General features: G+C 42.0%; 1 protein-coding gene and 1 non-coding gene across 5 annotated transcripts; one reads left to right on the top strand and one right to left on the bottom strand.

The window, feature by feature from the left end:
• Positions 1–995: 995 nt before the first annotated feature.
• On the bottom strand, positions 996–20322 carry bcorl1 (BCL6 corepressor-like 1). Of its 4 annotated transcripts, none has more exons than XM_034883820.1 (12): positions 20128–20322; positions 13668–13752; positions 10971–13562; positions 10529–10661; positions 8913–9377; positions 7755–7942; positions 7235–7501; positions 6957–7123; positions 6319–6464; positions 5067–5144; positions 3819–3990; positions 996–2871 (listed from the first exon to the last, which is right to left on the bottom strand). In XM_034883820.1, exons 2-12 carry the CDS (start codon positions 13671–13673, stop codon positions 2526–2528), a joined length of 4560 nt encoding a protein of 1519 aa, XP_034739711.1. In that variant the 5' UTR covers positions 13674–13752; positions 20128–20322; the 3' UTR covers positions 996–2525. The 4 variants fall into 4 exon arrangements, with proteins under 4 accessions (XP_034739711.1, XP_034739715.1, XP_034739714.1 ...); XM_034883824.1 differs by lacking the exon at positions 20128–20322 and adding an exon at positions 16675–17114; XM_034883823.1 differs by lacking the exon at positions 20128–20322 and adding an exon at positions 14823–14917.
• Positions 20323–25280: 4958 nt separating this feature from the next.
• trnav-uac lies at positions 25281–25353 on the top strand. Its single transcript has one exon. It is a non-coding gene; the product is annotated as a tRNA-Val (tRNA).
• Positions 25354–27328: the final 1975 nt, after the last annotated feature.

Here is a 27328-nt window from a genome sequence, read left to right as displayed (position 1 = left end):
TATGTGAGACGGTCCAAAGCTCCAGAACAAGCGAGTAAGTGGACCTTAAATTGAGTTTAGTCAAGACCACTTTGTGAAAAGAGATTCCTTCATCTTCAATTTGTATTTGGTGGTACGGCTCTGTTCTGGGCCCTCCCCGCTCTTCCACATGCATACGTGCAATGCACGAGGCAAGGAGAGCACACCTCCCTGCCCTTCCATGTGCATGTATGGAAATCTTTAAGTGGGAAGAGCAGCAGTGCAGGATCCCCATTGGGTACAGAACAGAGCAGCATCAATGACTGGGACACATCATTAAGTCAAACATCAATTTAAAAGGAGGAGCGGAGGTGGAGGTGGGTTGCAAGTGCTAGCAGACATGCAGTAAGGAAAGCTGGGAAAAGCAGTTTAAATAGAGCGCCCTATTTGGAAATCCAATCAAAAGAGGGAATCAGCTGATCCATCAGCTGGTGAGCTGGTTTAGGAACTGTCAGCTATGAGCTGAGATAATAGCCAAGCTCGACTCCGTGACTTGCCAGAACTTATGCTATATTGTTGAGTCCACATTCCAATCCTGCTTTTTATCTGCGGGATGACTAATTATTACGCCCATCAAAAAAAAATTCTGCTAACTCTGCTAGACAAAAGAGAAGATATGACAAAAAGTAGAAACTGCCCACTCTTCTCTGCTCTGTCAGAAGATGTTAAATGTAACGTGATGTTTGTGTCTGAAAAATAATTGATTGCTCAAAATGTTACAGTAAATAAAAATAACATTGTGGGAGCAGAGAACAGTGTGCTAATTCTACATTTTTTATCTTTTCCTTAAGTTTAATTATTATGCAATGCAGTTGTTTTAACTAAATTTGATATATTTGACAGCTTGACAGTACTAACATGTGGAGAGAGGTGTGATAGGTAGGTACACTACTACCAATACTACTGTGAAGCTTAATTAGGTTTGAAAAAGGGTTACACGGTTTACAATTGTAAAGGTTACAATCATGTCATGGTTCTTTGTATGATTTTATTCAGTAAAATGTCTAAGGCAGAAGGGATCATTTGAAATACACCTGAGGGAGAGTTCTGTCCTGAAATTCAATTCAGCTGTCATTGTAATACTCCAACTGACAAAACAAAGAGATAACTATGATTTACAATCATGCTTTATTCTTGTAGATTTCTTATAAAAGAATCAAATAAAAGGCTCTTCACACACTCTGTCGTTCTGTATCCCTCTTTAACTAAACTATACTTTACTTTACACCTTAAGTCTCTTCATCTTAAATATCTTTTATTAGTTTGTGACTTCAAACCAAAACATCATTGATTGTCAACACAAAATCTGTCTTAGCACCAGTACAATACAACTGTACTTTCGCTTCTTTTTTTTGAAATACTGTCCGTGATGGGAGGAAAATCTCAGAATAAAGGGATCCTAATAAGTACATTTCATAATGAAGCACCAACCATACAAAGCATTTTTTTCTCATAGATAGGCTTGTCAGATACACAAGAGGTCAAATATATTAATGATTATTAAATCAAGCACAACAAACAGTGTAAATAAAACACTGCAACACAAAGCACTCTGGGATCTGGGAACAACATATCGGACGTGGCTGCAGTTACGAGGGCGTTTCGGCTCCTCTGACACAGAAGCCGCCTCTGGACTCCAGAGATGGTACCACTTTTCCTCTGAGAGAGATCCAAAGGATTGTGTATCAGTTCAGGAGGAGTGCAACCTGGGGAGTGGAGAACACTACTATATGTCCAGCTCTGTAAACAAACTCAATCGCAAGGTCCAAAAAGACATTATTTCATACTGCGTGCAGGGACGTAGACAGCTCTGTGCTGCCCACGCTTACTTTTTTTAATGTTGAAGAAAAATAAACATTGTTAGCTAGAGGAGGATGAAGTGAAAAGTGAAACAGTGGAGAAAAATGGAAATGAGGCTCTTATTATATTTGATGATTGTGTGCCGTGGTCTCTTCTCTGCAGGTCTCCAGGTCTCCCAGGTTGACAGAGGAACCATCTGGGCCAGCGGCCTCCCTGACTTAAGTGTCTTAGCTTTACGCAACAGTTCACCAAGATAAAAGTCTTGGAGTATCTCCCGAAAAAATATCGCTTTCCCTTGGGAACAAACTCAAACATAAAGTCCTAAACAACATAATTATTTAGCCACAAGAATACATATATATATAAACAAATGTTTTAACCCTGATGGCAATATATACATATACACTACCATGTACATACATAATCAATACAAAAGGTTTGCTCAACAGTTCTCATGTATTCAAATATACCTATTGATAGAAACCTGAAAACTGAACCAACGACTCCCATGTGCAGGTCCTTGTGATCACCTAATCCGCTTCTGTCTGATGTCAAAGGTTTTAGGTGGAGTGTCATTTCTGTCGCTGGAGTTAAAACCCATGACCCTCGTTTCATTGGACGGAGAGGTTTCCTTTGAGCTGCTGCTTGCAGGGAAGGACTTGGGTTGACAACAGTTTGTGTGGTGGAGGACTGTGGTGAAAGAGAGGCTATCGGCTGCGAGGCTTCCCTGTGTTTGTCAGTGTCTCCTCCTCCTCCTCTTCCTCCTCCTCCTCATCCTCTTGCAGGATGTGAATGGAGGAGCCAAGTAGTCTCTGTAGCTCTGGGACACATCGCACCAGATCCACAAGTCCCTCTTCCTTCTCTTCCTCCTCTTTATTTTTGCCTTTGTAAGGTGAAGCCAAAGCAGAGCTCACCTGGCTGACCGATACCTGCCTCCACAGCTCAGCACGGGACAGACTCACCACCTCCAAGTGTGGGTAACGCGCCCGGAAGATCCGAGCTGACATCTTCAGACGCTTCAGGACGTCTGTCAGAAGAAACCAGTTGCAAAAGCTGCAAGAGATAAATATGTCTGATATTAGCCAACGGTTAGAGTAATAAAAAAAGAAAAAAGGACAACCCCTTGCCATTTAAGGTTTATATATGAGGTATCCTCAAATTAAAAAAAATCACCGTAGCTACTACGTCAAGTTGAGTGAGAAGAATGTCTGCCATTTTGTTTTCACACAAAGTTACAGTTATGAAGTAAAACACTTTGAATCAACTCTTCTTGCTGATTATGACCAGGCTTTGAAATCAGTTGGAGAGTGAACTGCAGGCAGATCGTATCAGCTGTTGTCACAGTTGTCTCAGCTTCGATTTGGAGACTACAAACCGAAATCCTTCTACACAAACAAGGGGCATTGTGGATGAGGCAAAAAGAATTATCTTTTTGACCTTTTTGTCTCCTGTTTGAGTGTATGGGTTGTTACCCGGCAGCGAGGGTCTAACAAAGACACAACATTAGGAATTGCCCAGCATTCTTGGAGCTTTACCCACACTAGCAACGTCATGACATAAATGTTGTGGCATAAACGTTGTGACATAGACGCCATGGTATAAACACCATGGCATAAACACCATGGCATAGACTAACTAATGATCTAATGTTCATCGTCCCTCTTTTTTGTACTTTTACAATGTACATGACTGTGTGTACAAACAAAATGCGACAGTGAAGGTGTTGGTAGATCATTGGGGTACATGTTGTAAATATCAACACAATATTTCTGTTTGTAGGTCTGTGAAATACTGGAGGCAGAGAAAACACGCCTTGAGTCAAAGCCATCACTACCTGCTGTCATCAGAGCCTATTTGACATTTATTCCCATAAATATTAGGAGCACAGAGACGGTGCATTCAAACTGAGATGACTCATGCTAAATGTAGTAGCGCTGTGCGGGCGGAACAGAATCAATGGATATAATCTGAATGAATGACTTATATTTGTGGGAACTCACCCCTGGGTTAATGACACTTGAACGTGATAGCAGGGTAAGAGCGGCTCGGAGGAGAACTCAAACAGAAGGCAATCTTTGTCCGAGTCCGCCTCAGTCTTTCCTGTTGTATCCTCCTCCAGCTCCTGGTTCTGCTCCGACAGGAGAAAGTCCCAGCATGGCTCCTGGTCAGTCTCTGTGAAGAAAAGTCCACTGAGTTGAGATGAAGAGGAGCAGACACACAGGATGTTTTCGGCGCTGACACTGAGCTGTCTGATGCTCAGGGTTTGGGCTCCCTCTAGTGGACAGTCTAGTCACAACACGTCTATGGCTGACTGCTGATGACTGCTGTGATCAGTTAAAGGGACACAAACTTTATGATGTCAGTTGCAACTTGAAGATAAATAAACCCTACACAGAGAAACAAGGATATGACAATTATGTTTACGAGACACATTTTGAAGGATTATTTTCTGATGGACTGTTATTTTTTATTGAAGTGTAAGCAGATTGTGATTCAACGTATTTACTAATTTAATGATGGGATTATCTTGCTTCAAGTTTGCGAGGCTTTTTCCTCAATCTGTACAATGGTTATTGGCACAATGGCTCCTAAAGCCAATTATCCTTCATATCTCCCATCACTGAGAAGTCATCACCCGAAATACCATAAAGGAGAGAGATTACATTTTTAAGAAATCATTCATATCTAACAGAAATGTATATCACATTAACAAACATTAAGTTATATAATAATAAAGACTATCACTGGGGAGGAAACATTGGCCTGGAAATGCAGACCATACTATGGATGATTTCAAATGTATTAAATCACATCATGCTAATTTAAGTTGAAAGATTTAAACCGGTCATAGAACATTGCTCTACAGTACATAATTTGCACAATTTTTATTTGGGGGGCCAAATAAAGGTTTTTATAGTTACCAACACATTTTTGTATCTACAGTTTATGCAGAAAGCTGCAGTACACTTTCTCTTTAGTCTTCTTAGTTCTTCCATGCATCTCTAATCCTGTTTATCCTCCACTGAATAACCGGCTCCCTGTGGCTGTTTACAACACCACAGTGGTGCTGGTACACAAGGCTAACACCCCTCCGCGTCCAAAGTGGCCGAGCCTGTGCCCGGCCTACAAACTAGAATCATTCCTCCTTCCTCCTGACCGGCGGAGGAACAGGTATATTTGACTCATCAGTGAACTGATGGATTGGTGGACAGAAAAACAGATCCAGACAACATTTCAAGGTTACTTACCAAACAGGGAGCTACTGTAGAAATCCCAGGGAAAACTGAGATCCTGTTCTTTGCGGCCTTCCAGGTCTGTGAAATATTCTAGAAAAAAACAAAACTGTGTTATAGTTTGACCGATTTATACAACATCACTGCTTGAGCTGCATTATGTGTAAATCTCTGAAAATATGAAGACAGAGCTACACATCTGCATCAGAGCTGTATGAGTGTGTGGCTGCATTAGCTACTGATCTCTCTATATACCTGAGACACATGACGTGCACACTCCACTAAACACTGATACAGAATCCAAGTCGATAGTGAAAGGAACAACATGTTTTTTCAGTTAACAAGGAAATATCCTTAAAACTGGTCAACACCATCAACACTGATGTCAAATTAAAAAAAAAAAGAAGAAGCTAAAGACATGTGACAACCAAAAGTTATTCATGTTAGAGGTTCCCCAGGAAGCCAGATGTGTAATAAATCACTTTGTCGCTCTCGATTATGGAACAAAATTGATAATAAGGAAGCAAATTTTAAACGTTTCTTTAATCAGCCATTGGCCTTCTTAATGCCCAATAATTGAAAAATCATTGGAAGCTTTTACCAAACAAAATGCATGTTTTTTGTCAATGAAAGCCTCATTTAAACTCACATGAGATGTTTTTGCACCACAGTGACCTCTTACTGACTGTTATTATTCAAGTCATCTGCTCTCTAAACTGTAACCTTTTACTAATTAAACTTTAGCAGCTCATTTAAAAAAAGATTTAAGGGCACCGTCACACACGTGTAAATACAGGCAGGTGACCATCGCCTGCCCTGGCGATATCCATGCTAAATGTGGGCAAGATGCGATGCGCACAGAAATCAGTTTTAGTCTGTTTGAGTTGTTGTGATTGGTGGATTTTGTTTTAGGAGAATGTATACTGAAGAGCAGAGAACGATGGCAGAACATCTCTTGTGGGGCAGTTTTTTTTTTTTTTTTAATGGCCAATATCATGCAATACCCGCAGGTTAGACACAGCAAAAATGAATGGCTCCTCCATCTTGGCTCACTAACTATAGCCAATGACAGCCAAGTGGGGTCAATCACACAATTAGCTTTATTATAGCCCCTGCGAGGATTATTGTGTTTGTTGACAATGGGAAAAATGGATTTAGTCTGAGGTAAAACAGCATTCTTTATCCATTCATCCAAAACTAGTTCTGCTGATGGAGAGGGAGGCTGATGATGGGGTGAATGAAGAGAAAAGGGAAAAGCGTGGACTACCTGTGAGGAAGGTCTTCATGTTGGGACTATGTGCCAGTTTGACTGGAGTGTGTCCAGAGTAGGTGGCCAGAGTCGGGTCTGCACCGTGGTTCAGGAGCAACCACACTATAGGAAGGTTATCACTCGCTACTGCATCATGAAGAGGTCTAAAGAAAGAACAAAGAAAACACAAATGCAGATCAGAGATTGTACACCTTTAGAACACACCTTAATCTGTCACCAAACACAATGTATCTGGAGTATCAGATGAAAACAAATATTTCCTGTGATTAATTAAAACTTGTGAAACTGCTATTTAGAGACAAACTCCTTTGACTGGAAAAGCAAATATGCTTCACCATGTGACAGGAAGTATTACAACCTGTCAATGAGTATGTCCCCATGTTCCTTACTGCTCTCACCTGTAGAGGGTGTACGTATTCAGGCGTATTACTGACATTTTGAACCACAAAATATGCATTACTCTATAAAAAATGTCACAAAAATACCTTTTGTGACAAAGGTCAATAAATAACTACCATGCTCTAATTTGTCAAACATTATAATACTTACTTAGATTACTAATATAAGATTTTGTAGTTTCCATAGATTTAACTAATCATAACCACAACAGTTAATCCTGCAGCAGGTAGCCCTACCGCGTCCCATCCTGGGCGCTGCAGTTGACGTCAGCGCTGTGTTTCAGCAGCATTTGGACAATCTGAGTCCAGCCTCGAGAGGACGCCTCATGGAGAGCTGTATAACCGGCATTATCGCGCCGATTCACCTCCCTGACGTCCTTTTCAAGACAGTACTGAACAACATCCTGCAGAGCAGAAGCGGCACAGAAACGGTGTCAAATTATGATTCAAAGAGGTACACTGTTAATCGGAGTTCAATTCTTGTTAGCAATATTAAAGTGAACAGGTGATTTTACCTGATATCCCAAGCGTGCAGCACGTTGCAGCAAAGTCTCCCCAGCATTTTTATTGACGATCAGCCGCCGAACCTCCGGAGGAACAGCCCTTTTAGGTGGAGAGTCTGAGCCGTTGCATCTACCCAATGAGCTTTTCTTATTGGATGGCGATGACGGCAAACTTTTTGGAGTGGGTGGGGGGCTTTCTGGTCTTTTTACATCCCCACCATTGTCATCCAGGGCAAGCGAGGCAGCGCGCTTGCCCAAACTGCTGCGTTTGGTCTTAATCTAAAATACAAATTCATTAATTAGAGCAGTGTGTGAAATGGAATCTCTTGTAATGGATTGCCAAGTTAAGGCAATGGGTTCCAGTGCAGTATAAATCCAGCCGCCATCATAAATGTGACAAACATTGTTCTATCTAGCCACAGGGGGGCACTGTAAGCCAATATATTAACGCCACACTGTATTTAATTCCCATAAACCCTGTGTAGTTTGAAATGTACTGTAATCCAACAAGCAGCCTCCACATGCGTCGTACCTTTTGCTCCTCGTTGTCACTCAAGTGCTTGCTTTTGAACTTCCTCTTCCCTGAAGGCTTGTCCTTGAACTCTGGAGATACCTCGCTCTCCAGGTAGCGGACCGACCCCGAGCGAGTGAACGAGGTTCTACATGGAGGAGGCTCGGGACTGCAGGCGGTGGGACTCGGACACTGATGCGCGTGTGGATCTGTAACGATGAATGCAATTGGAGGTAATGCAGTATGGTACCACACAGAGGAACACAGCGATAAAACTCGCAAACAATTTTAATATTTTAACATCACTCAACTCATCTTTGATGTATCAATGCAGTTGCGGAGCAGCTTCATGCTTTTGCTCCTCTGAACATTGACCTAGGCATATTTTAGGTGCCGTTTTGTACCAACATCAGACAGCATGATACTTCCTTAACCAATGGCCCTTGGTTTAGCCAAGTCTATGAGCAACTGTGTTCTGCTTCTTGCAATCTTGTGCTCAAGTTTGACAAATTTATGTGTATTCTCTACATACTGTCTGTACCTTATGATAAGTGTCTTATACACATAAACAGGTGCCCAACATGGACATGAAACCCAAGAATATAAACTGCAAATTGCGCACACACACACACACACACACACACACACACACACACACACACACACACACACACACACACACACACACACACACACACACACACACACACACACACACACACACACACACACACACACACACACACACACACACACACACACACACTGTGCAATATTTTGGATTTGTCCGTTTTATATGCTGTATATTTGAATCTGTCTTAAAATGTTCTATAAATGCTTTTCCTATGTACCTTTTACGGTGACGAGCATCCTCATGAAATTAATTTGCCCAAGTCGCCCCAGCTAAGCTTTCTCATGGTCAGTTCTGAATCATTTGTCTTTCATTTCTAATTTTCTAATTTCTAATGCCTAATCAAACCTTCCGTCAATCAGTTACTCAATCATCTTTCTATTTCATTGCCTGGGTTGTATAAAAATATTATGAAGCTGCTACACAATCCATTCTATAACTTACATTTTTTTTACCACATCTGTAACTAACAGCTGCACTTTTTATTAAACTTGGGCTAGAAACAGTTAATTGAAAACTTAACTGATCTCAGGAGAGAAACTGCGTACCTGCTGGGACTCCGCGGTTCAGTCTCAGGGAGTCAGATTCTTCAAGGTGCTCTCCATCTTCCAGCTTGTCTTTCTCTGTGATGTATTCCCCGGTCTGATACTTTTTGCTACGACATCGCCGGCGTTTCTTGGGAGCAGGCATGTCACCCTCTGCACTGGCTGTCTTGCCCTTGCCCTGAATCACTCGCTCAGGCTGCGGGTTTGAGCGAGGCCTCCCTCTCGGACGGCGAACGGGCTGGGTGGGAGTCACAGGGGGTGACGGGGAAACTGGGGGAGGAGGGATTTGTGGGGGTGGAGGGGAAGGTGTTGCAAAGCCCCAGAGGTCGAGTCGAGCCTCATCAGTTCGCCCTCGTCCTCTCCTCAGCCGTGGGAAGGAGCTCCCTGTAGCTTCGGCCTCCTTACTGGATAGAGCAGAGCGACTGAGAGACACTGGAGTCTCTACACTCTGACCACTGTTGCCGCTATCTGTAACCGATGTAAATCACATTTGATTGTTATACGGACACAAGCTTCTATGCTTTTGACTGAGACATCAAAAAACACCATTGTGACAATATGTGTGACATTTTCTGTAAATAAAAGGCTACATGTCTGACACAACTGAAAGCCTCATTACATTTTAGAACCATACCAATACTAGAATTTTGGGGCCGATGCAGATATTAAGGAGTAAAAAGTTTACTGACATTGATTTGTTGGCTGATATTCTATTCTTGTTTATATCTCACAATTGTTTTGCAATGATCCCTAAAATGTGGTTATCAAACACTTTACACTTGTAAAACATATTTTACAGTTCATAATAAACCTCATTGTTCAAATGACATAAGTGCACTTAAACAGTAAATTTCACTGGAAAAGTAAACATTAGCAGAAACATTAACTCTTGATTTGCTGCCGCCGAGTCTCTACGTTCATGGAAAACTTTCAACGTATCCGGTGGAAAACCAGTCTTTTAAATTCATAATTTGGTAAATGCAATGACTGGAATTGTTCTGTTTTTGAGGTTGTACCAAACTGCCAGTCCTGGAATAAAAGTTGGGTGTGAATCCATGTAATGCTACCATTACAGTCCTATTTATGTTATCGCATATAGACAGAATGGGCTAAAATGCTCACAAATTTGCTTCCACTTGACTGATAAGGTATGAAAGTCAGCTAGCTAGCTAGCTAATGTAGCTAACAAGTGTGATGAGCAAAAGTCATAAGAGAGTAAAGTATGGGGACATTGTTTATCTACTTTCCAGCATCTTACCAACTAGGTAACAACGTAGTGTGAAGTCAACACGCAGAGCTGCAGAATGAATATGATGAGATGCTGAGTAGTCAGGACTGAGCAGTTTGTTGTTTTATGTTCCAACGGTCAAATGTTACTTTTTGGTAGTGTTTGTAATGTATCTGTTCAAAACATTGTGACTTATATTGGTAATTGTCATTTTTCTGGTTTACAGTTTTAACCAATACTGAGGTGGCCAATACATTTCTTTCTTTATATTCTATAAAAAAAAGAAAAAGTTTTCACTTCGCCACAACATGTACAATGCCAATGTACAATATCGGCAGATAAAACGCTGTGAGAACTTTTTAAGGCTGTAAATAAGAAACAAAGCCATCACCTATTTTTTTGCGGGTTAGCTGCTCAGCCTTGTTGGGACTGATCTTGTCCCTCGGAGTCGGCTCTGTACTCTGTGGAGAAAGTTTCACCGCTGATAGACTCTGCTCCAGCACAGGTGCACATTGTTTCTTTTGCTGGAATACACAGGGGACAGAGTGAGCATGTTGTACTGGATGCTACTGATCACAAAGCTTTCATGGTGACGGAGAGCACGTAACAGACTCACAATAAGCCCTTGGAAGCTAAATCATCTGTCAGAGATTCATATTATGAAAGAGAGCTCTGAATCGCCAATGTGATTGTTCAAATTTTGATGAGATTGAGGTGACTGCTAACTAAAATATTTCCCTGAGATACAACCAAAGGGACATCAAGAGAAAAGAACAAAAAAATTTAAAAAATATATATGTTTTAGACATTAAAAAAGGACGAACATAATTTACCTTTTTTTGACAAGACACTTTGGTTGGAGTATTTTCTGTGTCCTGCTTTTTCTTTCCTGCAGCCTTCTTTGATGAGTCCGGTGGCGACTTCTCCTTTGCTGGCTTCTTAGGACTGGTTTTCTTTTGTTTGACGCCAGCAGCTTTTGCTTTGGTTGGCGACTGCTCTTTGGTTCCATTTGTTTTCTCCTCAACGTTGTCGCCTCCCGCTACACACTGGCCTGTAAGAATAGACGCAACCATGCCTTCCAATTTTTCACTTGGAGGACCGTCTGAAGTCCCACTTTCTTTCTTCAACATCTCCCCCTCTAACACCTGAGCTAGTTTGCTCTCCATCCTGTTCCCATTTGTTGATGCATTGCTCCAAAAGAGATGAGACTGGGCGGGAGGCTTTGAGGAGCCTTGCTTTGCTTGTAGTCCCATGTGTTCTCCCTGGCTGGTGTTTAACTCGGCATTATTCTCTACAGTCTCAGTGGCGTTCACCTTCTCGTGCCTCTTCGTAGCTTGAGTTGAATCCCCTTGAGTTGGCATACGAGCCCATTTTTCCACAGACCAGTATGATGGGTATTCAAAAGCACAAGTCTGTTTGCATTGGATGTCTTGGCTCCCAGAGAGTGGATTCAGCACATCAGCTTTTCTTGGTGCAACAGGTGAGGCTTGAGTATTACCTTCACTTGTCTGTGCAGTTTCGAGAGCTTGCTGCTTTACGATGGACGCGAGGTTCGACAGGGGAGACTTTATTCTCTCCCACTTATCCTCCGGTTTGGACGGGCTCTGCTGGGCACTATGAAACTTAGATCCTTCTGTAGCTGTTATGCCCTTCATCTTTGGAGATCCTTGTGTGATTTTTCTCTGAACAGACGAGGCTTGGTGCGAAAGAAGAGGTGGCTGCTGCCAAGCTGGATTGACAACAGCGATAGAGTATGGCACTGCTGTCTTGCCAGCTCCAGATTTCTGATGAGTCTGAGCACTGGCAGAGCTTGACAGGGCAGTTGTTAGGGCTCCTTTAGAGGGACAGTTCTTAGTTATGGCTGTGCTGGTGTTTTTAACATGCTTGATGCTGTGAGCATGTTGGTTGCCCTTCACCAGACAGGATGGCTTCTTTCCTCCTGAGGCCAGATGCTCTCCTTGGTCAATTATAGATATAAACTCCTGTTTTGCAAAACTCTGAAATTCATCTGCAAAAGGCCCTTGTCCGTCTTTGCCCCGTAGAGTAGAAGCCAGTATGGGGCTAGCCACACCTACATAAGTTCCCGGGATGTTTTTTATGGAGTCTTGTGAAGATCCCTGACTCCAGGTTGGTTTGGGCTCTGGGACCTGGTGATTCGGAGGCCTATTTATTTGCTTTTGATGGGATCCATTTCTGTGGGTATTGGGTAAGTTAGGGTATTGCAAAGCTGAGCTATAATTTGTAGAATGAGTCCTCTTTGAGTTCAGAAAATCTCTCGGATTCGACTCATTATTATGATGCTCAATCATCGAAACAGGAGGGTCACTTATGCATTTTGGACGTTTTGATTTAGCAGATAAATCAAGAGGTACATCTCTTGGTTCAACTGAGCAAGCTGTATGGTCCTCTGAAGCAGAAGGAGGTGTCATTTTAAGAGAGCCCATGGTTGTCTTGTCTATGCTGTTGCCTTTCTCCACATGGTTCAGCAGTCTGCTCTGAGAGGTGATGCTGGCCAATGCAGAGCCACAGCAAATGGCAGCAGTGGGAGACAGCGTGTAGCGGGTGGGTGCTGTAGGAGTTAATGATGGGTGCTGCAATGGTAGGGCAATAGCTGGTGAGGCTACCACTGAGGCTAGCGATGTATGCTCTCCCACCGATTTGGCATTCTTAATAGATTTAAGTTTTGATGATGTGCCGGGTTTTTTCTCTGCCGCTGGAGTTCGGCCCACCGAGAACGGATAGGGATAGGTCCGCATGAGAGGTGTCCCTCCAACGCCTGAGCTTTGAGGCTGGATTTCTTTGTGGAACTGACCGGCTGTGGCTTGTCTCAACGCTGCAATCTGACCCAATGCTGGTGGAAGAGTGATTTTACAAAGTGGAGAGGGGAAATTAGTGGAAGGAAGGAAGGCAACAGGTTGGACTGGTTTAAACATGGTGGAGCACTGAAACCCAGGTGAAACGCCTTGCACAGATTGTGTTTGCAGGTGTGATTTCTTACTGGATGTCACATTGCTGTGACAAGAGTTGGGTGAGTCCTCCTGGCTGACTTTTACGCCACTTGACCGCTGTGTAGTGGGAAAGGCCACAACACCATCAGCCTTGAGTTTAGGGGCCTCTGCCCTTTTGTCTGCTCTCTTCTCTGAGTCAGGGAGGTCTGAGCTGGACGTTGGTGCATTGTTGGGCTGTTGAGCTGGAGAAGGCTCAGGGCTGTGGTTATAATTGCTATTGTCCAGGCAGGCTTTTGCTGTCTTACAGTCTGTTGTTGGAGTGGTCTTGTTTTGCTGACTGAGGGTAACATCTCCTCTAAACTCAGGGGGTAGCGTCTGTGGGGGATTTCCCACCATACTAGCAGACACTTTATTTGGAGCACTGATCTCTCTGCTCACCGTGCCTCCATCCTCTACATTCATTAGTGTAGGATCCACCTGAGTAGTAATAGAAGATCATGATGCCAGTGTTATTTACATAAGAGAAAAGAATGCTCTAATCTAGTAATCGAACTGTAATGAAGAAGAAGAAAAAACAATTACCTGCATAGGTGTTTCTTTAACACAACATACCTCGGGGGTAGCTGAGTCAGTCAGGTGAGAGTTCTCCTTGAAATACAGCGATATGCTGCAGAATACACAAGAAAAAGCACACTTAATGCGATAACTGTTGGTGCTGTTCTTGTTTCAATCACAGAAAATACTTTTATTTAATCCTTTATGAAGGAATATAAACTACTATATGCAACAGTAAGCGATCCAGAGTAACCAACAATTGAAAAGTTCCTTTCTACGAGAGGGACTTGGAGGCCAGATTTGTTAAAATTTCCACAAAGTCAGAAAGAAAGACAATTCAAGGTAGCAGAGGTAAACTGAAAAATGCATTTGTTCTGTTGTTCCCTTTCATTTTATTTCTTTGCATGCAGGGAATGCTCACAGTTTGTCAGTGGTGATTGATCTGGACAGTGAATTATCTTTACTCAAAACAGGATATTCAGTAAATGAAATGAGAAACATGATGCAAATTTTTCATGCTTAACTAAAATGCACACCTGCACATTTTTTGCTGCCGCTAACATCCTATATATTCTATCTTTACCTCACGGAGAACCTAACTTATAACATTCAGTGCTCTGTTAAAAGTCTACTTATGCCCTATCTTTTGTTATCTGTCCTGTTCCTTGTCTGTCTTAAATGTTCTACTTTAGGTAGTAATTGCACTTTATGTATAGTCTATAATGTGCGTGCACAAAATGTAGCCTGTCTCGAAAGTTGTCTTTATATATTTTGAATGTGTAACACCACTTGAGTTGATCCATGGTGAAACGTTTTTGTGTCAATATATAAAGTGTATATGGTCGAAATGACAATAAAAACCCACTTGACTTGACTCAATGCACCAGTTGCAACACTCCCTACACGTTGTGCACAGCCAATTTGCAAACGTATTTTGAGGTTAAACTTAATTATCTTAAAGTTCTGTTGTTGGGTGAAAATATTTGTTCACCCTGCAGATGAAGGGAGGCTGCCTAAATCTACTTCAAACCTCCCTGCCACAACTGATCCACACTGACACTCACTTTCCACACACACTAATTACTATCACAGGGGTGAAAAGTGGATGACTGGAAGTGAACAAGTTAGGTTTCTAATCAGCTGGACAGTTACTTATTTTAGGAGTACAATACAGCAGCCCACCTCAGTTAATGGCAGTTTAATGGTGGGCTCGTGCAGTGTGATCTAAAATTAGAGATGGAATTCCACCAATTGCTTCTCCATTGAAAAAAACAACACATAAAACAGGTTCACAACAGAACTCAACCTTCATTCTCAAAAACAATGTTAACCATGATGCACAGGATTGTTGATAAGAATAAGCACACAAATAATCTAGACTGATGTCATCTGAAAACAAACATTTGAAATAGTCTCATCTACACCGGCGACACACGCCAGAACAGCCCCCATGGTCTGTAGAGGTGAGCGCAGGCGAGCGCATCTGCAAGTAAAAGAGACCATCTACAAACAGGGACTCGACAAAAAAAAATGTATGTCAAAGCTTTGGGGGAATGGAAAAGGTTTCACCCTGGAGTCAGTGAAACATAACGAATATGATGCACATAATGACTGACACGCCGATATCTGCTGGAATCTGTGAGCACGGACTGAAAAGGATTCAGCGATGCAGATACCGCTCAGTGCAAGGAGGGTCTGCATTCATTACCGTACAACAGTTGCTTACAGCTAGTTTGTCTTTGTGCTGCGATCATCCGCGGTCTACTCCAGCACAACATTTGAATTCATCAGCTCTGATGTAGGCCACTAAATGTATGCAGTAGTCCGGCACACACGCCGTGGGCAACACTCAGACAAAAAAGTCAAGTCGGACATTAGGCTACCGCTGAGAAAAAACAGCCTGGACGAAACCAAATGATTCTGCTGTAGCCCACTTCAGCCCGGTCAGTTCATGTTCAGCCTCACGGTACAAAAGACACACGTTCCAATGTCATATGTGAAAGAAAAAAGTGCACAATGCAAGCCGTGGCATTGTAGGCTTTGAAAACAATTTGCTTTCCTCTGTTGTAAACATCAGCACGTAAAAACTCTGGAGAGCTCCGGGTCGGTCGGTCGCGGGAGATGTCGAGCAGTCACCACAATGAGAGAATGGCAACTGGCTCGAGGTGGTCGGTCCACCCACAGACAAACACAGGCACAAACTGCACATAAGAGCCTGTATGCATCACGCAACATGCCTAAATAACAAAGGCAACAAGGATTGAAATGTTTCAAGATTAAGGAAAGATGTTGGGCCATATTTTAGCAAGTGACAGGATAGATTTCCGCCACATCGAGTGGCTTCGTCGGAGGAACACAATGTGGCAATGTGTCACATCTCCGCCTGATAAGGTAAGTCAACATCAACGCAAAGCCACACAGAAAACACAACGTTGAGCCAAACAAACAAAAACTCCTGACGACCAGCATCCCGTTTCATCAGCCCACAAACACTCGACAAAGTAACTCTGCCAGGGGACGTTTTTTACAAACAAATAATCAATTTCACGCGCTGATAACAACAACTGTCTGCACTGAGTTAGCCTACTCTAGAATGGGAAAAACAAAGTAGCCAATTGGACAACTACAGAAGGGTGGGTGAAACAACTTATGACACTGGATTGTGCTGCTGGACGGGCCGCTAAAAGGGGGGCAAACAATATATTTAACTCCACTGACCACCACCGTGGGTAGGTTTCGGCTCCCTGCGTAGCGGAGTCTCCGCGAAGCCCTCGCATTACTCCCGGTGGTTAAGCCTACATGTTGAGGCAGGCTACTGTTATTTATCCCCGGCCGACCTAATGTGAACTGCTCCAGTCTCCCCTATCGCTCCTTTGGTGGACAGACTGAAAGGCATTCACCGAGCCCCCCGACCCACCAAGCCTCTTCTCTCCGTCCCCCCTGTAAGGCTTTCCCTTCCGAAATATTGAATATTTCCCGTGCTAATCAGCAGGCGAGATAAAAAAGATGTCTAATGACACAAACAGTTACGAACCCGCTCGGCCAGATGGCATGTGAACGACGTAGCCTACAGGAACGACTCGGATATGGCCATGTCCAGCCTTTCGCCTCTGCCGTCCGTGGCTGCTTACTAATCTCGACGGTTTTCGGTTCTAAAAGTCCGGGGGGCGGGAGGGAGAGAGGAGGAGGGGAGGGTATGGGGGGGGGGGTCGTCAAGACAGTCCGTTCCGTATCTCCAGTCTGGTGGGAGAGAGAGGAGCAGAAGGGGGCTCGTTGACAGCATGGGAGATGTAGTGCTCGGCTATCCACGCCCAGGATTACACGCTGGAGAGGCTGGGAGGGGTAAGGACTGCAGGTACCGGCATGCAACGCGAGCTTCTGCCGCTCAAGGGGAATGGGGGATCGCGACCAAAGAGTGTAACGGTGCGCTAAACTGAAGAGGCTTATCTTGGTAATGAAGTAATAAACTGTATTTCTTGTAACCAAAGGGGTCTCCGAGTATCACTGAGGCGGTGTTTGCGATGCAGTGGCAGGCAGGTCAATTAACAGAGTCAGAGCAGCGGGTGATGGTTGCTAAACGGAATTGCCAAAATACAAAAAAAAGAGTGGGAGAGGTTTGGGTCTGTTGCAGGGAAATTAACACGAGGAAGCAAGATTCCGGGTGCTCGAGGCACTCCAGTTGCATGCTGAAAGCTGCAGACTGATGCAGACTGGAAAAGATGGGGGAAACCCTAAATTAACTGATCTCTGAGTAGGATTAAAAAAAAAAAAAAACATAAATATGTGAGACTTTTATCTTTCAATAAATTATCGTCATTTGTGTTGATGCCATGGATTTGGCTTAGCTATCACCTGAAGAGGTTATGCTTCAGTTGTAGGAGCCCTAGAAACACAAAACACAAGGTGACAACAGGCCGTTTTGCAAAAACTAACTTGTGTCTTTCCTTTACTTAGACCGGCTTATATGTGTACCACTTTCAAATCCCATTGCAGACCATAGGAATATGTAGAGCTCATATTATTCTCATTTGCATACTTAATTATTCAAAATAACTGAAGACCACTCATTCAGTGGCAAGACAAGGTTCCCTCATTATATACATGTTGAATACTTTCTCCTCATTCATTATCATGTAGAACTGTTACATCCTTGGTGTTGAGACCAAACCCTATAATTTTTCATTATGTTCTTGATTTGTCCAGACCGGGGTTTTCATGGTGTGAAGACATTTTGTCGGCAATACCACTGATTATTGATATGGACACAAAAAGTTCCACAACTTCATTCAAATCTTGCAGTGCAATGTGTCAAAATCACATTTCCGGTTATCACCATGTCAGGTTTTAACTGGATTCATGCACATGGTTTTCTACAGAGAAGTGGGCTTGAGTGAAGTTCAAAGCATAACTACGATTTGGAAAAGCTTACGCCAGACTTTACACAAAATCATGACAAGATTTGCCATTCATAAAGACAAAAGCCTTAAACGTTTACTGAAACAATAATCCAAACCTGCTTCACACAGCGACTGAGTTTAACACAGCAGGAGACGGACAGGCTATTTTATTTACAAGCCACAAAAAAAACAGGAAGATGAAACCTCTCCTGGAGGTAATATCATATTTACATCATTGCACAATTTGAACATCTTCTTTAGTTACATCCTTTTCTATATTATCAAGTTTAACAAGTGCACAGTGAAACATGAGGTCAGTTTGTCCTCAATTAAAGTCTGACTTTAACTGTACACAAATAACAAAAACAAAAGAGCTGAGAAGAATATTTGAGGACCAACATCTTATATTTGCAGTTATGAGGTGAATGACAACACATCTTCACTCCCAGTCATACACAGGGGAACAAGTTTAAAGTATCAAATCAGTCTGTTGAGGACTTGCACTTCAGTCTTTTCTGATTCTCCCCCAAAGATAAACAACCACATGCTATTTAGCTCTCCTATGCCATAATCACACTTTGGCATGCAGTAGTTAAGCAGTATAGGTCACTCTGTTGTAATTAGTCCACTTGTCCTACCTGAATCCTGAACGCAGTGTAGGCCTGCTGTTTACAAGGGTCTCCACTCCTTAAAGGCCAACCAATCACCTACTTTTCTCAACAATTGTGGTGGTGAGGAAATAACCGTACACACACACACACACACACACACAACGAGGCTGACTCTGAGAGTTTGTTTACTACCATGCACGATCTGTGTCGTGGTGCAGGACAAATATCCTGTCCATTCTCCGAGAGTAGTATTAGGCTACGAGCTGAAACTATTTCGCTGGTTTCCTATCGCGGAGCGGATCGGTGTGTGAGAGCTTCTAACGTGCCCTTCGCCATTCGCTCAGTAATGGCTGCGTGCAGGCAGCCAGATCGTTGACAAGATGACCAAATGGGAAATTGGGAAACCAAAAACGCCGATCGGCAAACACGGGGACGCCGTAGAGAACCGCCTCGGCATAAAGCAGGAGTATCACAAAGTCGGTAGCTGACACATCGCATTGTGTCTGAGCAGGGGCAACCCGGAGGACCTCAACGACCGCGCGAGAGCTATCCCGGTAGTGACCGGCTGCTCGGGGCTTCACCAATTATAGACGAGTTTGGTCCACAGGCTCCACATCGGATGTCTGAAGCTAGGGGGGGGGGGGGGTTACAAAAACTTGTTATGCATACAATGATAAATCTCTCGAGCATTGATGTGGTATTCCGCACATGCACTATGACAACTGCGATAGCACAGATGAAGGCACGTTGTTTATTCCGTAGGCCTGATTTTTTGAAAAGAATGTTGTCTTCAAAGTGGGCATACGTGGTCATCTATCTTTGACTCATATTGACGATTATCGACCCCATTTAGGCCGCCATGGTTTACAGCGACGAGCATGTCCCGTCTAAGTTCGTGGTTCACCTGGTCAATATTGAATGTCGAGGCTGGGAAGGCGATTGGGGGGTGACCGCTGAGTGGAAATCAAGCGTTTTATTCTTCCATCTTGGTAAAAGTAAAGGATTATTTTACAATTAACGAAGGGAGGATGGCAGCCGATCACAGAAACAGTAAAGGGTGATGTTCCTGTTTGCCAGGTTAATGGATGGCTCGATGCGCCGTCCGGAGGATGTTAAATATCTGTCTGATATAGAAATGCATCACTTCATATAGGCTACACTTACTGTGTCGGCGTTTGGACAGCCGACTGCATCCACACTCGATACGCATGGACAGCAGACTCAAGTATGTCATCTCGATACACAACTTGGCTGGCCATAGGCTACATGTGACACGATCCTACATAATGCCGTGGGATACTGCGAGACATCGCCGCAACTACTGCAAGACACCAACAACTAGAATATACACATATCCAGGTCAAAGTTTGACAGAGTTTTAATCGCCCTCAATAGCGTTGTGCAATGCCCCCTTTAATGCCCCCTGCTCGCCCGTAACGCCTTTGTTATTAGTAATCGCATGGTATTGCACCGTCTTACCTTGCGCTCCGAGCCGTCTAGAGCCACAACGCCTGCACACAGCGCAACAAGCTACTGTTGTCTACACAGAGGCTTCTGTGTGGGGCCAGGGATGTGATTTGGAAGTAGAATGAATACAGTATGCAATTTTGGCTTGTCCTCGCGATCTTCCCTTATTGCCAGTTTTCGGTCTGCAGCAGCTGGAGATGAAAATCGCGCACCCTGGGTCCTAGCGCCGGGTAAAGCCCTACAGGTGAATAACAAACACACTGGTGCTCGGTGGGATTGAATCTTTAATTGCAGAGTGCTGCGCTGATGTCAGATAAATAGTCCTTCTACGACAGAGTTGTTATCCCAAAGATTCAACGCAGGTTTAAAGATCCTGATTTGAGAACACCTAACAAATAAATTATCTCTTCAAGTCTAATTATAGGCTACTGGCCACATTTTACTTTAACTGCAGGCTAATGGTCTGCTGTTACACTGAAAATGGTCATTCAAAAAAGCACTTTTAGAGTTCCACACAATCCTGTACCCTACACTCCAGTTTATCACAGCACACTGAATGTGATTCAATTTCATCAAAAGATAATATAAGTTTTAAAAAAAAGTGTGTCCAACAATCAGTACAAACACCCACAGTTACATCAAACGGTTCCTATTTTATCACCATGGCTGGATAACTGGGCCTGCTTGGCACAGATTCGGGGGGCCAACAAAGACAGAGCATCAGTCTGAAGTGACTATTACCAGCATTTATTGTTGGAAAGTCAAAGAGCAAATTAGTGATGTCTTAATGTGTGTTTTTTGCTGCTGATACTGCTCCATGTCTTGCGATATTGAGTAACTATCCATAACATCAGACATAGGCAAAAGTAGAGTATGAGTATAGAGTAGGCTATGTACATTATAACTGGTCAGGCAGTAATGTGATATCAATATCTGGTGTATATCAGACGATTAATAAAACTGATGTATAGAATTGCCGTAGTGACAAGTTTATTGTGAAATGTGCTACGTGCAATTCATTGTCGCAATTATAAAAATATATATCGGCCTCCAAAAACCTTGATTTGATTGGGCTATAGGCCTGTTGTTTCTATTTTGGTGTTGTGTAGTATTTTGCGTAATATTTGGGAGAGGGCTGTCAGTGTGGACATGCTGTGACAGAAAGCTGGACAGGTGTTAGCCTCTCTTCATTTCCTGTGTGAACTAAAGTCTGAAATTCAGGTGCAATTTTCTACCAACAGCAACAGTTGAGATTTGCAAACACAAAATGTTGCTGAAAAAAACACAAAATGAGTGCAGGTAGTGCGGGGGTCTGCTGCTACTTATCATGGGTGGGGCTGGGGGGCTGTTTTAGGTGTTTGTGTCCAGGGGACAGTAGTCTCAGAATCAGTCTATGTTGGATTGTTGATTTATTAGTGAATCACAGATCGTCACAGATTGGTGTTTGGAGTGGGTTTGTGTACGGTAAACGGATGAGAAACAGTTACAGTGTTCCTTGTTCTCTTGGCAACATGAACTAAATGAGACAAACTACAAATATAGAAGTTGGGCAAAATACCGGAGGACAAACAAGATGCACACACAGTTGTCAGAATCAAGTTTTCTTGTATATCTTATCTTTTAATACTTTTGCCATGATTACATGGAGTGGCTTAGGTCAGTGAACACATCAAGGCTGCTGTTTGCAAGATAAAGGACTAAGATGGTGGGATGTAAGAAAACAGCAAGAAGGCAGGTAATGGTCTGAGCTCAGGTAGGCCATTCATAACAGCAACATCTTTATGATACAGGGATCTCAATAGCATTTTGAAGCTAATCAGCATTGTTGAAGTTGAATCATCCTCCTTGTGCATCAAGATAGATGTTCCCTAAAGGTTCTGACAAAGAAACGCTGTCAGAGGCACCACAGCAAACTAACGGCATCTGCGGACAACAGCCACAGATACAGAACATTATTTAGAACAGCTTCCTCCGCCATAAATGAGCATTGCTTTCATTGAAGTAGTGATCGTCCTTCATTGAGGAGAGCAAGGCTGGATCTGGCACAGTTGCTAAACTTATATGGTAATGTTTCCCAAAATACCAAAAGCCTAGCCGACCATTATACGTTTGCCCCATGGTTAGTTTGGCTTTTATGTGCCCAGATTTGGAGATATCTGTTTCCTAATTTTTATCTTTCATCCTAATAACATGAGGTGAATTTCATTTATGGAAATGTTGCATAATCTATGGACCACACCAACACTGACCTTACTGATAAAACAGACCCTGTGGAATTTGTCGACAGTGAGGTCTGTGGTGTGTCCCAGTAACTGGGACACTGCAGCTGAGTTGTCCAAATGCAATTTTCAAACTTGTTCAGCAGCACAACTGAAACTGTATTTACACAAAAGTTTACCAAAAGAAATCTCAGATAAAAGTTATGTTTCGGTTTCCCCATTCTGTCTGTCCATATGTGTGTATGCTATCTGTTGATGGCCAAAAAATATACGCTTTCTATTTCTTTTTTGCTCTCTTTCTCTCTATTTTTGATGAGTTGGTTAAATTACCTTTATATGTTGGTATCACCAAGGAATTTCTCCATTTGTGGCACCTCAAGATCACCAAAGCCAGGCAGCCTGCATCCATCTTTGGTTAGAAGGAGGCTGATGTGGGTTGACCCATACAGATTGACCCCTCTTTCGGGTTTGAATCAGAACACTTTATTGGTCTAAATGGGTTATTTAAAGGTTCACTTTGGAGTTTTCTACCATGAGTAGCAATATAGAGCAATCTTTTTTACAAGTGGGTCATGTTTTGTTTTGTATTGTGCATGTGGAAGAATTTTTAGTTTTGAATAATTCTTTCAGGGTTTTTAGGCCTTTATTTCCGCAGCAGAGATTAAGACACGAAAGGGGGAAGAGAAGGGGAATGACGTGCAGCAAAAGGCCGCTGGTCAGCGTCAAACCCACGGCCACGCCGTCAAGGAGTAAACCCCAGTTACAACCCCCCCAATAATCAAAACACACCCCAAAAACGTTGTATTAGTTCCTTTCCATAAATAAAGACATTTGCAACACAAATTGATGACAAAAAGGCAGAAATTGTTGCAGAAAAATTAACCAGAATGCAGAAAATGAAGCATTTGACGCTCAAAATTTGTCTCAACCCCCCTAATGTTGAACCCAATGTCTGGGTTCAATGATCTGTTGAGAGTTTGATTTACACCAAAGAGTTATCCTCTCCTTTCTCTCTTAAAATGGTCTGCCCTTAGACTCATCCTTTAATTTGTAGCCCATCTGGCTCCATAGGTGCCAGTGAGGGAGGTAAGGCTGCGTATGTAAGATGTGGGGGTGACAGGCAGCTGCTTCTCGGGTACAGTAGCACACCTTGAGGCAGGTTTATATGTTTGCAAGATCTACTCCACAATCTCTGAATTCATACAATACGTGTATGTGTGAACTATATCCATTACTGATTACTTACTTGTGTCCAATATCATATTTGGACTGCAAAATAAACGTTTCAAATTCAAAATGAATATCTATTACTTTCCTTGCTCGATCAGTTAATAATCTGGTCTACAAAATGTCAGAAGAAGTTTGAATATGCTCATTACATGGTCCTAAAGTCCAATGTGATATCTTCAAATAGCTTATTTTGTCTGATCAACAGAACAAACCCAAAAATATTATATGACAATATTTTTTTTAAAAGCAAACACTCCCAATTGGAGAAGTTAGCATTTTAGCTTGATAAATGACTCAAAGGATCACTCCAGTATTGAATTGTTGATGTATAATTTTCTGCATTCTGGTTTATTTTTCTGCAACAATTTCTGCCTTTTTGTCATCAATTTATGTTGCAAATGTCTTTATTCATGGAAAGGAACTAATACAAAGTTTTTGGGGTGTGTTTTGATTATTGGGGGGCTTGTAACCCCCCCCCATCCCCCCTCTAAATTACGCCTATGGCGTGATGTATGATGCAGAGACAACAGCAGTAACACTTGCCGACATAACTGATGGAGTCCAACAGTGCAGGAGAGCCCAGAGAAATGAGCTCTGTTTCCTGCAAAGATCATACAGCAGTTTGTATGAGGAGATGGTGTTCGACATGTTCAGATATGTCAACTACATCCAATTTTCCAGTTTAAAGCCTTTATACTGAGCTGGACTTATGGACTGGCAATAAAACGGTGACAAGTGGTTGGTGCACTAAATGTAGGTCAGAAAACTATTTTAACTGGCCTATAGCAAAGGAGCTTGCAACTGTTGATCGAAGTGTTTATGAAATTCTATATAGTCATTTAGAATCAATTATCATATTGATATTGATATCATATTGATACTATCTTTTGACTAAATGCCACACACAACCGGTGATGTAACCTAGGAGGTGGGATTGCATCTGTTGTAAAAAATTAAACATGAACATAACCCTCTATTTTTGTAATCCAATCAATCAATCAAATGTTTTTACAAGTGTTAAATCCCCATTAAACATGGTCTCATTGCAGTGCAGTTAATATGGGATTTTTTTTTTTATATGGTAAGGTGACATGCACTGTTTTACCCTCAAGATTAAAACGTTTCATAACGCTTCATAACAGCGCTGTCTTTTTCACAAAAATATCATATTTAATGAAGGTAACCAAAGCTGGTAAAATGCATCAGACAGTCCCCGGATTGATGGGAAACGACATGTTACCTTAAGTTTGAAATTGCACACTACCCTTGCCATAACACAATAGCTAAGCCAAGTCAGCTTTTTAAACTACACACGCAAATCATAACGCCTCAATGTGTCAGCTCCCGTGCATGCATGGGGCAGACTGGAGACACGAACAAAATGTAGGCGACTTCCTAGCGTTCGTAGCAGGCAGCTCGGTTGCTGGACGTTAGCTACAGTAGCCTAACGTGTGATCGGCCACAAAAGCCAAACGTCCCAGGAGGACTCCCCTCGCAACGGAACCAAGACACCAGCAGAGAACACTTAACGCTAGGGTAGTATACAAGGGAGGTGACAATGCGCGGACTGAAGCGGGCCGATATTTTGTGTCGCCATACCGCAGCTGCAAAGCAGAGGAAAAGCTTAACTGTAGCCTACATAAAAACTCAATGTCAAATGAGCGATATCATCATTTACAAAGCAAGTAGGAACGTTGCTAGCCAATGAGATCAGCTGGTTCCATAGTGTAGCGGTTATCACGTCTGCTTTACACGCAGAAGGTCCTGGGTTCGAGCCCCAGTGGAACCAGAATGTAATTTTCTGCCGATTGGCAGGGATGTAATTGCCATCAACCTGAAAACTTAATGAGAACGTAAAACTTTATTTATATAATACTTTTCAAAACCAAGATTACAAAGTGCTTCACACACGCATTTAAATGCAACACACACAAGCAATAATTGCTTGACAAATAAGAATGAATCAGGGTAAAGAAGTATCAATAAAATGCCTATGAATCAAAAGAAAAGGTTTATTTTAAACACTTAGCGGACTTTTCAAGTAAAAATGCATTCGCTAGTACTTGCTTCTCAGATGTGAGGTTATTGTATACCTCAGGATTGCACAAGGACATTTGCCTACTTTTGCTGCTGTTTGTTCTCTCTATGTAACTGGTGTTTCAATTGTTAACATTAACAATGAATGAGATCCATAACATTTGAAGTATCTTTGACATTTTTGTAGTGGGTGAATTTAAAAGAAGGCCTAGATAAGATAAAGATAATTATGTGGCATGGCACAAAATCTCACATTTCTCCAACTTGCTGGTACACCCAGATCCACCATTTATTTCACTATATAAAATATTAAGGTATATTGACTTTAAGATTCTGTGTCCATACTCCTAGCATTCAGACTCTGTTATGTTGTTATCTCTGTTATGTTCATACCACCAAAGTCTGATCAATTGTTTCATGGGCCATGGCCTAAAATGCCCACCGACCTTCATAAAAAAACTATTTTCAGATAAAGAAAAATAATTAGGCTAACTAACCAAAAGCCTTGGCAGAGGAGACCACTAATGTCATTTAAACTCAGAGATGCTTCCCCGGAGTATAATACAGTTGTTTATACATGTATCAATAAAAAAATGCAGTTAGACACATTTGTCTTTGTCAACATAAAACTACGCAAATCATTTTCCAAAATAATTTGAAGAAAAAGACAAAAAACCTGACAAAAAACTACCATGAGTGAGCTATTGGTAAATACTATTTGATGATATAGTGGCACATTTCTAGAAATTAGTTTAGGATTTTTTTGGATATAGAAATAGACAAGCTATCTAAAAGTCAATGTTATTAGATGTTAATGGAGGCAGAGTCTGTAACTGGAATATTAAATGAGTATAACAATAATTCACAATTGGTAAAACATTAATTATATTAATCATCAATAATAATAAAAATCTACAATTAATATCTTCATTTTCCCCCTCCTTCAGTTATTACACTTTCTATCTAATTTTGATAGAGTCATCTTTTAAAAGAAAACAATTTTTGCATTGATATTGTATGAACTATGTTCTAAATGTATCAATTAGCCTAAATACTTTCTTAACCATAGACAGTGTGATTTTTCAGGTGCACTAGCTACCTTATACAGGTATAACATGTTCACTAAGCTACATACAAACATTAATTTAGCCAAACATCAATTCTCCTGAGGACAATGAGTGGATAACCAGTTATTACATTAATTCACGTTCATATTAACTAGGCTGCCTCATTTAGGCAACACCTCATCGGTCTCACTGTTGTTCCACACTTGATATCCCCAAAATAATTACTCACCAAATCTTATGTAGTAGAAAACTTGATCTTTGGGAGCATATCTGAGTCACTTGTTGTACTTTCAACTGGGGAATTATAACTTTATAAGATTTCAAAGTTTTGTCACAGGGCCGGAAGACGTCCGGACAAGTAACGTTAGCTAACTTAACCGCGGGCAACAGCGCCATCTATTTTTCCTATCAATATCAACGTGTGACTACTTTGACCAAAGATTCTCTGTAACTAACGTTAGGTTGAAGGCTTTAGGTTCTAACACTGTCTGCTCCTCTGCGTATCTCACTTTCAAATAATTGTTGTCCATTGCTACTTAACAAAGAGAAAAAACTAACGTGTCAAGTGTCATGAGGTCAGTAAAGGTCGCACTCGTGGTAAGGTGGTAGCTAAATGCTCAACAGTGACCGAACACTTTTTGAACGGCCCTGGTCCCGGAA

The sequence above is a fragment of the Etheostoma cragini genome, chromosome 10 (assembly GCF_013103735.1).
Source record: "Etheostoma cragini isolate CJK2018 chromosome 10, CSU_Ecrag_1.0, whole genome shotgun sequence".
In the NCBI taxonomy this organism is placed as follows: Eukaryota; Metazoa; Chordata; class Actinopteri; order Perciformes; family Percidae; genus Etheostoma; species Etheostoma cragini.
Note: the sequence above shows the minus strand (reverse complement) of the source record. Positions and strands in the feature narration are given on the sequence as shown.